Here is a 12,096-nt window from a genome sequence, read left to right on the forward strand (position 1 = left end):
TGTGCTTTGTTTTACCTTTGGTTATTTGTTCTGAAAGGATTAAGTGCTTAAAAAGCTTAAACACATAGGAGGTGATTCTACTTTCTTTTATTATGATATAAATTTGGGATAGTTCAATTAAAGTGAATGAGTATATACAGGTTTAAAACTTGTGTAAACACTAAGAGAATAAGTCCCATAGACTAAAGAGACCATGAGGTTACCATAAATTGGAAAGATATTGAGCCCGTTTGTTTCATAACTGTCACCGAGTCATCAGTTTTAAAACAATGTATTGTATCTTTTTTATCCTTGATGTGTCGCTTTCATGTTTGCTGGGAATAGATAGATTTTCCAGAATTATGATTATGTCTTCATATCATTCATTTTAGTTGTGGTTGCTATGTTACGAGACAGGGATATAGCAAAAACTCCCTTTGCTTTGTTGGAAATTCAAAGCTTTTCAGAAGTTAAATGATGGAAAATGGACATGTTTTAAGACATGTTTTTTAAGAAGGCTTATGGCTGTGATACAGGTGTGATGGTATTACGTTGTAAATGAGGTTTATTATGGCCAAATTAAAGATAAGGCATTAAGTAGTAAAGACCGGAGAGGAAGTGCAGTGAGCTGTGCTAGAAGGCTCAGCAGTTGTACTTGGGGAGTGGTAGGAACGATACCCTTCAGCCCTTTGGCCTCCTGGTGGGCTTGTTAATGGTGATGAAAATGTGTCCCTTTTAATGCCTGGAGGTCAGGATTTGTTTTTGGAGCGCTGGGCAGCTGAGGACACGTGCAGGTAAGAGCAGACAGGGCTGAGGCTTGGGGCTGCTGCCAGCGGCACTGGCAGAGCGCCAAGAGCTGTCCTTGCTCACTGCTCACACACAAGTTACTCTGGGAGAATATATAAAGGGAATTTTTTTTTTTTTTTAATAGATTCAGGAGCTGATGAAGTTTAATTATCTCTCTGAGCTCAGATTTAGTTATTTTGCATAATTTTAATCACCGATGGCCTAATTTTCATAGGTGTTAACTCCCGCAGCTCACACTGAATAGAAGAAGCAGATGCTCACACCTCTGGAAATGAGTCTTTAGGATCCAGAGTTCACAGCTGACTTCCTAAGCCAGATATTGATAATGAGTTTTACCTCAGTCAATTTTTGCTTTAAGAAATACTTCTTAAAACAAACTATTTTCATGGCTGCAGAAAGATGCGTGTGTTCTGTATTTAAGATTTTATTTTCAAAAGTAGACCTGGGAAGAACAGAGTACTGAAGGGATGTGGAGGAAGAATCTTCTTTACCCAGTGTTTGATGAAGAGCACTTTTCATTGTCTTTATGGTTGCATTTAACACTGCAGGCCCAAGAAATGGGATTAGGAATTCCCAGAAGGAGCTAACGGGAAGAAGAATTCATGGTTGTGCTTTATATGTTGTGGGAGTTAGGTATTTGATACTTAAAATGTGAAAAGTGTGTTCTTTATTATTTTCTTTAGGGGTAATGAACCCTGTGAGTGTATCCAGATGTGGAAAAAATGCTGTGAGTTATTTAAGAGAGCATGACAGCTCATCTGAACAGTACCTGTAAATGCAAGTAATTGGCAGTATTCACAAATATTTTCTGTGAATACATGACAAGATTTGGAAATGCTTTGGGGATAATCAGAAAAAAAAAACATTCACAAAAAAAAATCATTCACAAAATAAATGAGGAGAACATTGATGTATGCTCATATTAGTGTGTTAATTTTTCATATAGTTTTAAAATGCAGGTTTGCTTGCCATAGCTGTAGTCAGGAGCAGGTACTGCGGAGAACACACAGAATTATGATGTGGAAAGCTTTTTCTGCAGAGGCACCCCACTGTGTTTGAGTTTACAGTGATCAGTCAGCAGTTAAGGAACATATGTAGTTTTAACAACTGTGGATCTACTCTGAAAAGAGAGAGCATTCGTCTTGAGACTAAAGGAAGGAAATTATTTTACGTAGTTTACATTACACAAAACCCAAAGATTCTGTGGTAAAAGTAAACTAGGAAATTTAGAGGAGTGGAGGCATAAAGCAGCACGAGTGTGAACAGATTGGTTATAAAAACAATATTGCCTAAGATTTGCGTTCGGGAAGCTCGGGAAGACTTTGGGCTCTTATTTACTCCCCTCATACTGTGACCTGTGAATCAAAGCGAACTCTGCCTGTGGAAACAGTTGTGTTAGAAATATGCTCTACATTTTCAGTCGTGATGGGGAGATAAATCCTGCTTTCCACGGATACACAGCACTGCTTTCCCTGTGGTTTTAATAAGTTCTTCCTGGCATTTAAGCTGGTACACACCAACAACTGTTGTCTGTACAGCATTCACCTGCCTGTGCCCCAAAACGTTATAATTCCTTGAAAGCCTTTAATGCTCTTTAGGTGTGAATGGAATATAGAATGAAAGTATTTTTTGTCTAGAGCTTGCTGTGTATCACAACTTGTGGAAAATGGAATTAACTGAGATGCTTTAGCCAATCCCCTGAAGGAACTGGCAGTACCTTAGGCATTTAGAAAGGTGCCCCCTGTGGAAAAGCTGCAAGTGCTTGGAGCTCTGTCGAGGTATGTGGGATTTCAGCTGCTAAGGGCATTTCAGAGAGAGGTGTTCAGCTCTTGGCAGAGAAGGGTGGTTTAGTGCTTTGAGAGACATGTTTGAAAACTACTGTTCACACTTAATCAAACCTCTTAATCTTCACTCATTTTTTACACTGTGCTCAAAGGTGCTGTCAGGATGATTTAGTGTTTCAGAAGGCTTTGGAGATTGGTGCTCTGTCAAAAGTTTTACACAAGTGCTCCAGACAAATAGCACATACTTAACCTATGTAAATTTAACGCTCAGAATGTTTCCAAACATTCCCTGTTTTGGATAGGAAAGTACTGCTGTAAAGATTAAACCAATTGTATTTTGTCATCTAATAAAGTACCTCTCCCTTACCTGTAGACTTTCAAAAACTCATTTTACTCTTCTCTTTCTGTTCCCAAAGGTTTGCCTGGAGGACTTCTGAATGGAAAGCTTGCCAAGTGTCTCTGCTCCTTGACCAGCAGGATGCTCACCACCAGAAGCAGGCAGGGCTCTGCGGAGGTGGGATCCAAACCCGGGTGGTCTACTGTGCCCAGATCGTCGTGGAACTGGGGACACACCGGCTGAAGGAGGGTGCGTGTGCAGGGGCACTCTGAAATGCTGGCCTGAGTAGATTTGAGTAGGAGAAACAGGAAGAAAGAAGTAGATAACGTGGAGTCACTGGTAGCCTTTGGCTTGCTGATGCCCTCCTTGTATCCATGCTCACACAGGGAGGTACTGCTCGGCACCAGAGGAAGCCCTGAGGAACTGCCACAACCTCCTGGGATGAATTGCTGCCAGTTCTGTTGTTCACTTGCATTGGGAGAGTTGCAAAGGATGAAGGAACTAATTTATGCTTGGAGTTGACTTTTCTTCCTCTGTCGTATATCAGGAAACCCAGCCCCTTGGTAGCTGAATGCACTTATCTGTAGTGTAGTCTTAGTTTAGAATATAAAACAGGTTGTCACACACCATTCCGGATATGGCTTTAGCCTGTGCTTCAGATTGATACACAATCTTTCTTGTGATTTGAAGGGGAAAGCAAAAATAATATTGTCACAGCTTTTGAGCAGACAGATGGGTTTTGGACTCTGGAAGTGAGTTATATTTCCTTTAGAAGAATAATAAGTAGTTACAGATTCACAGTGAATAATTCATCATAGGCTGTTTTATTTACTCAATGTGGTGCTCTTGCAGAATGTGTTTTTGAGCAGAGATGTAAGATAATAGCAACACAATATTATGTTTTAGATTTATTTACTTACAGAGGAGAATCAAGTGTTTCCTGGATGCCCAGTGTGTGTCCTAGCATCCCTCACAGACTCTGAGGTTATAGTTAACCAGACCTGTTTCAGTCTCCATTCAGTCCATGCACAGTGGCTGACCTCTCCCAGACATCTGGCACTACTTTGCTCTCACAACACAATCCCTGTCTCTTGTTCCACACAAGTGTGTGATGCAGGGAACTTTCAGAGTCAGAAAAATGCTGTTGATGAAAGCTGTGTGGCATTTATTGACTTGGTTCATCCTTCTGAGCACTCCTATGTTCCTTGCAGCCACTGTGAGGCAGGCTGGTGAGCAGACAGCTTGAACTCACTTCATTCACACTTTATTCTTTGTCAGAATTGTGAACTTCTCAGGAAGACTAGAGAAGTGCCTCTGAATTCCTTAAACATTTAAGTATCTCATGGCCAGTGGTGCTACATATCCAGTACATGACTCACCTGCAGCTTTTTCCCTTGCTCAAAGTTCAATTCAGCTTAAAAGTTGCAAGCCTTCGCCTCAACTAAAAAAAAAAAAACAACAAACCCTGGGATACTTCTTCCTTTTATTTACATTTCTAATCTTTAAAAATAAAAAAATCATATAGACAGCTGAAAAAACCCAGATGTGCAGAGGAATTGTACAAGTATAAACTGTTACTGTAATTTCAAAGCAGAAGTGCAGATGTACAGTAGTGAAATCCCATTATTGTCAGCACAGTCACATGCAAGTGAAAACAGGGAAAGCCTTCCTTATTATCCCTCCTCATCCAGTATTATTCAGTGTGTCTCATTCACTAGCTGACTAATTTCTGTTCTTTGAATAAATAAGGAATTACATATTTTTGGCTTTTTTTCTTCTGGTCAGAGAACTGGCAGAATACTTTTATTCATCACTAGGGCATCTCACCTTTTACTGTACCAGTTTTTCAGTGATGAGAAGATGAGGAAGTTAATCCTCTATGTATAAGCAAATACAGTGTCTAACTGCTACCATCAAAAGCACAGTAATTTTTCTTTCTTCACCTCTTGAGTGTCCTTAAAGGGATCGTTCAGGAACCAAGCAAGCGAGTCTAATGAGATATTACCATCCATCACTGTTGTTATTCTTCTGGTTACTTCCAAAGAGAATTTGGACCTGGGCCCAATGACATATGTGAAAGAAGATTTTGTCCCGTGGTCTCTCCAGCAGCATTCTGGGATAAAATATGTTGAATCCTAGTTGGAGACAGGTACCATCTGTGATGTGTTTATACATACTGCTCAAAGCTCTTTTATTCCCCAAGGATATCTCTCCCGTTTTTTATTTGCTTAGTCTTCCCACCTATTTCTTCTTTTATTAAAATGTGTGTGTTTGGAAAGGGAGCACCTGTTTCCTTGAGTCCCTATATATCAGTTGTTCAGAAGGTTAAGTCTACTGAATTCTTTCTGTATTTTGATTATAAGGTTCCAACTTGAAGATACTGAAAATGGAAAATTCTCACTCAGGTATTACTTTAAGAAATGCATTGATAAGATTTCATATATTTCTCTCCCAAGAGGTGACCTAACTAAGAAATCCCTGTCTTGATCCAAGTGAAGTTACATGTTTTTTAAGCCTTGAGGAGGAAGTTCATACTATTAATGTGAGTATTTGGAAGAAGAAGATCTTGAAGTCTTTAAAGTCCTTGGTAATATTCCTGTATTCTGAGGCTGTTACAGCTAAATTTAATGGGTAAATGTGTAAAGTGATGTGTACTTCAGAGGTCTATGTTCCTGTGTGTGTAGGTAACCTAAGTGAATAGACTGTGCTGGTTTTAATGTGACTGTTCTGTCCAAGGGGTCCACATCCTTCCTCACTTGTGAGGCTTTTATAAATTTAGGCTGAACTTTAGCATGATTACCTTTCGACAGATCTTGCTGTTTTTAGGTATCTCACTGAATTTTAAGAATTTAACTTGTTTAAATTGATAAAGTTTAATTTTCGCAGAGAGGTTGTAATCTGGTAATTCCAGAGATGGACATGGCAAACCTGCATGTTTGAAATGATGTCTTTTTTAAAGAGGAGACACATTTTACACAGAAAGTAGCACAGAATATGCAAGTGAGCAACTTGTGGTGCAGCCCTTTCTGCCCTTCAGCTCTGGGTACTCCCTGATTCCTGTGCCTGGACATCCTGTTTCTGGAACAAGCTGTAGGAATGGTGACTATCCTTCTTTTGTACCCCTTTTTCAAAGTAGGTCTGGTCACTCATAAGAAAACCCTTTTAAGCAAAGTAGAAATGCACCTCCTTAATTTATTTTCAAAGCTAGACACTGCTACCATAGGACACACATGCTTTCCTCTCTTCTGTAAGTGGGTTTACAAAAAAGAGATAAGATTTTTTGGGTTTTACGAAATTTTATCTGAAATGTATTTTCCCATAATAAATTTTAATTGATCACTAACTAGCAATCTCCAGTGTACCAACAAAAAAGACATCTGGAAAAGGTAGGGAAGAATATTATGCAGTAATCTGTTTATGAAACCTCTCCTTGTATGCCAGTACAACTCTCCTCTCAATCACAATAAATTATTCCAGTGATATGGGAATTAAAATTCCTCTTAGAATCTGGGACTAGTGTCTGTATTTATGTTCAAACAGTTAATAAATGTATGTAGTTCCTAGATTTAATCTTCTAATTCAGGACTTTTTAACTTTCTTTTCTGAAGATCAGGGAGTATCCTTCTGTTTTCTAATTAATTTTGCTTTTAGGATTTATCTGGAAACTGTATCTCTTTATGAGTAGTCTGGGAGATGGCAGTCTTTATAAAATACTCCAGAAGTATTTCCTCTCTTCTCTGAACTAGTTACCTGCTGTCTCTAGTGACTGGGATTGCTGTTCTTTCCATATTTTCTTTGGTTTTCTAACTAGGGTTCTGTCTGCCCTGTCATTCTTTCATAAAATTTGTGCCTTACATATCTTGACATTTTTCCTTTTTTACTTGTTTGAATGAGATCCAGTTTACCTCTTCCTTTCAGAATTTTCTTAAAGTGTTTTTGGAGCCTGTCTGCTTAAGTTTTAATTGTAAGACTGAAAAGACCTTTGTGAAATAATGCTTTACTTCCCTTAATCCTCTTTATTGTTTACTCAGCATTGTAAATGTGGCTCATAAAATGTATCTTATATTACCTGCTCACCAGAAATCATTGCAGGTTCCTATCTTCTTAATCTTTGTTATTTTACATCTGAAAATCCACATAAAATTCTCATGCCTGTACAAGGTTCTAAAGTTTTGTTAACATTTTTTTTGTTAATGAGTTTCTCTATCATATTTGTCTCCATATATTCATTTTTATTTGAGCTTTAATTTCAGTAGCAGATATGTGACACAGTTGTGCCTTCATTATTTTTGGATAGCTTTTAGTATTACCCTGCAAAACTATTTCTTACAGAAGTCTCTATTATTTTTATATTCTTCTTTCTTTTGAGAGAGAGATTCAATCCTCACCTGTTAGTAGACATAATACCTTGCCTGACTTACTCCACTGCAGTTCCCCAGCCTATACTAATTTTTGCTTTATTTTTAGAATGCAATTCCACCTGGTTCATTTTATATCAGATTGTTTTTTTATAAACTTGTGTGTTGCCAGCTGTAACAGCAAAACCTCCTTTAGTCTGTTTACAACTGAGGACTTGGAAAATACTCAAGTACCTGTTCAGGTCTAATGGTTACTCTCTGATCCATCCCTGTGTGTATTCCCTTATGTAGTTTTGTCTTACAAGCCCCTTTACTGACAGAACCACAAAATGGTCTGAAGCTGAAACTGGTCCCCTGCACTTTCATCTAAGTCCTACTTCCATGAGTCTCAAAATGATTATTTTATGGGCTTTATATGTTCTTGTTTTCCTCAAAATATTGAGCTTTCTCCCTACTGCTGATAGACAAAAATGTCTATTCCTTTCTTATCTGATGAGTGAATTTTTCAGACTCTTTTTGATTCCCACATGGGAAATACTTTGGCATTGTGTTTTGTTTTTCAGATATTGGCGCCTCTTTGGACTTGCACAGAGATTAATTTGAGGAGTCCTTTCATTCATATCTTATGTTATTCTCTATTTATTCTCATCCCTTTCTTTCTGCCCTATTGTATTTTTTAGCTCCAAAATGTGCTCTTTTACTTTCTTTGCTCTGTATGCTCTGTTTCCTAATGAGGGTGCCACAATTTTTTTCCCTGCAAGTTCTTTGTTCTGCTCTGAATCATGACCTTCCACTGTGTGTCTCCTGGGGGATTAGTATTTCAAATTGGTGCATGTGGCATCTGTTCAATAAACTCTGGAAGTATTTTTGGGAAGAGGACGATACCAGTGGAAAGTCCAGTTTGAAAGTGCCACCATCCCCTTGGGTGCCAGGGGTCTTGTGAAGCACTAGGTCTGACTTTTTAGGAACTGGGAGTTGGTTGTGCAGGTTGTTGTTGTTTATGGCTGTTGCCATCCTGCATATTTGTTGGGAAAGGACCTTGCTGATGGAGATAAGCTGCCCATAGGAGTTGATGCAGCTCATGCACTGTTGGAGTGAATAGGAACCTTTAGTGGAGTGTGAGCCCTATATTAAATGGCACTTCTTTTTTTTTTTTTTCTTTTTTTTTTTGTAAATTTATGCTGGTGAAACTGCAGGAACGACAAGATTAATTTACTCTACAGAAATTAGAATTTTAGGACTTTGATGTTTAAATCCTGTTTTCCTTGTCTGGTTTATGAAATTGAAAAGGAATAGGTTAGAATATATTAGTAATGAGAAAACTTGACTAGGACTGTAGGAGGGAGAGAAATGATGGTCAGCAGTGGTGTGAAAAATTCTTTGTTGAGTTGCTTCTAGTGCTGCAACAGGAGCATCCAGCCTGGGGCTTAGCTGACCTGAATCACAGAAACCAGATTCTCAGGTGGAACCTCTCCCCCCCAAGGATCCCTCTCATCCCAAACTAGTTATTTATCACTGGGATGACTGTACTGGCTTGAAAATATGAGAAATACACCTCTGAAGTGTGAAATATATTCAGGGAAGTCTGTATCAGATTTATATTGCTGGGATGCCAAGTTATTGATCTGTAAGCTCACCAAATGCTGAGCAGAATTTATGAGATACAACTCACATAATGGAAAAATAAATATGTAACAGCTGGCTTCTTCAGGGGAAACCCTGTAGAAGCAGGAGAGGAAATGATTTTATTCAGATTGTTGTAGTGCTTGACAGTGGTGTTTAAATGTGCATTTCAAAAATTTGAGTTTGAATCCATTAAGGAAAAAAAACATTTTCCCTAATGTCTTTCAGAGGTGTAATATTTTCAGTTCTTTCATATCTTAAAACTAATTAAACTAAAATGAAATGAGTAATGTTTAAAAAGACTTTGACAGGGAAATAAGTGAGTCTTTTAAAAGAGGTGCCTTATAAGTAATAGGCCTTTTTTTTGCCAACAAGCTATTTGTTATGATTGTGAATAGTTACTCCTTTATAAATGCTTTAATTTGTTTAGCTGGCTGTGGTATGCAGCAAATAATATGCTGTCCGGTTAGTTCCCATCAGATACTAGGTTTTAGTCCAGGCTTTTATCCTTAAAACATTTTAATTGCATCTGTATTTTTATAATTATTTCCTACCACTGAAACTGGATTAATTCCAGTCAAGACAGTGATGGTTTGTTCTGTGTAATTTTGTCCTGCTGCTGTTCTGAGGCCGGGGAGCTGCATTGTGTTCAGACAATAGCATGGAGTGAGATGAAAAATTAAAAGGATTTGTGTGTACAAGGCTATGCCACAAACTGGGACACTGGGGAGGGAGAGTGAAGCCAGAGGTGTCTGGAGCAGGAGGCACTGGAGGTAAATGAAGTTTGTGTGCCAGCACCAGCTCTGGCTTTGAGCCACCTGTGCCACATCCCGGTGTCCCAGGCACGTCCAGGCACATCCACAGAGGTGCTTTTCTCGTGCCAGTCACAGAAGAGGTTTCTCCTTCCTGTGGAATCAACGCTGAACTCAGCAGTGAGCAAAGCTCCCACTCTTACGAGGCTTTTGTGAAGTTTTCATGGATTTTCTTCCCTGTTTTGTATGTTTTCTTTCCTGTTTTCCTTGTTTCTTCTCTCACCCTCTCTGGTGGTCTGCTCCAGCGATTTCCAGCTTTTTTTAGATAACAGCCAAATGCTCAAATATCCCACAGAATCCTTTTTTCCTCCCCATCATTGGCTTTGCTGCCATCCCAGCATCTCTGTTGCCTCTGCTGTTTTTCCTGGGCACTCTTAATGAATTGTCACCTCTGATCTGTTCAGTCATGTGGCTGCTGGTGGGGAGCCTCGTGTTCACTCTGAATTTTTGCCAGATATGTAGACTCTGTTGTTAATATCCACAAATTCTGCTGTAGCAAAACAATGCAGTATCCCAGCTGAGATCACAGTCCTGTTGAGCAGCGGAGAGAAGACACAGGGATACTTTTTGTCTGTGTCACTGTAATAAAATTGTGAGGATTTTTATTGTTCTGAAATACATTAAGCCATTGTTGCTCTTGGCAATCTACTATTAACCCTCCTTCATGCTGTGATTAGCCTTCTATTCATACGTTGTTCCTTGTGTATTAAATAGATTTTAATTGAAAATAGGCCTCCAACTTTGTGCTTAGTGGCTTCAAAACTAATTGATTCTTCCTCAAAACATAAAGAAACCCTTTCTATCAGACATGGGGAGCATTAGGCCTTAATGGAGGGATGTAAGGGACTGGGGTTGGTGCTGTTTCCAGGCTGGTCAGATTGCATTCACCACTTCTCCCTTGTGCAGTGTTTTGTTTTTGCTATAAAAATGTCTTTCAGGTTAGAGAAATTACTTACCCCTATTGTGTTTTACACATGAAGTTGTTTTTATAACATAACTTGCTCCTTTGTGGTTTTCTCAAGTAATTTCCCTTTGTATTGATCCAAGTGTCTTTGGTTTATAAGTCCCAGCAAAGGCAGTAAGAGCTTTCACAAGGATATGCCATCCCTTTCTTGTACCTGCCTTGTATCCTGGCAATTTTAATTTGGATTAGTTTTGCCATGTGATAAACATTTGGATTTATTTCCTTGAGAATTGAGTATTACCTAAAATATGTAAGAGGCAGACCTGAAAATCTTTGTGTATATTCCAGATATATTAGTGATATTTGGAAAAGTCTCATTTTCGTTTTAGTATGAAAAATACGTGGGTTTTCATTGTAAAAGGGAAGTGTAGTTAAAGTCCAGGAAAAAAAGTGTTATTTACCTCCTGAGGAGTTGAAAAACCATATTTGACAGGACCCCCTGCAAACAAAATGCCATCGTAGCATTTCTGCCTCTGTCTGGTCAGCATTGCTTTTAACATAGCGTGGGTATGTGTGCCTGCAAGTATCTGTCCACATGACTCTATTCAAAGATAATTTATTTATTGGCTTAAAATTACATTATGGAAATAATCATACCAGAGCTGATTTCCTCCTCCACTTTTCCTCCAAATCATTACCTCAGTAAAAATATATAGGGAAACAAGACACTTTAGAACCCAATTTATTATCTCCTGCTGGTAGCAATAACCTGAAAATAACAGCAAATAGTAAAATTCAAACTTGAGGCAAGACACTGGTGCTGGGAACAGCTGCAGTTGCATTTATAAAGGATAGATTCAATATAACAGCTATAGAAGTGTGCAGTGTTTGAGGCTCCCAGATTAGTACTTGATTGCTTTTTCAAGTTTATTCTATAGATTGGGAAGAACACAGGATTTTAAAAGGTATGAACAAGCATAAATAAGCTGCTACTTGAATCAGAGATGTTTCCTCCCCTCCCACTCTTTGCTTCCCTGGTTTCTTCCTTTCACCTTCCTCCAGAAATGTGGCTAACGATGTTCTGAGGAAAATAATTTCACAAAGAGCACTTTTTCTATATGAATGCAGGAAAATACCACTACAGAGTCAATTATTGAATGAAATCAGAAGGCTGGCCCATTCCTAAAGGTGTTCCTGGCATCTGTGTTCATTTATCATAGGCATAATGTCAGGTTTTTTCCCTGAATAGGACATCCCCAGCCAGGCTACCTGTGCCATTTGGAGGCTGCAGTGTGTGAGAATTTTGGCATTTAAAAGGTTCACAGAAAAAGTGCCCCTTATCATTCCTTTATAATTAAAAAAAAAAAAAAAGAAAAAGAAAAATTTGTTAGAGTATAAAAGAATGGCAGTAGACAAATAACATTAAGCTTTAAGATAAACCAGATGGAAATCAGAGTTTTTAATCAAATGGCTGAAGGAATGAAATTCTTTT

The 12,096-nt window shown here is 38.5% G+C and overlaps 1 protein-coding gene across 1 annotated transcript in view; it reads left to right on the forward strand.

Annotated features, from left to right (window-relative positions):
* Positions 1–12,096, forward strand: part of THSD7B (thrombospondin type 1 domain containing 7B) — a 297,251-nt gene that overhangs the window by 117,795 nt on the left and 167,360 nt on the right. Inside the window, exon 6 of the mRNA XM_015635401.2 lies at positions 2,987–3,156. Coding sequence (XP_015490887.1) covers positions 2,987–3,156 — 170 coding nt within the window. The remainder of the gene's footprint in view (positions 1–2,986; positions 3,157–12,096) is intronic.

This window comes from Parus major, chromosome 7 (assembly GCF_001522545.3).
Source record: "Parus major isolate Abel chromosome 7, Parus_major1.1, whole genome shotgun sequence".
NCBI lineage: Eukaryota > Metazoa > Chordata > Aves > Passeriformes > Paridae > Parus > Parus major.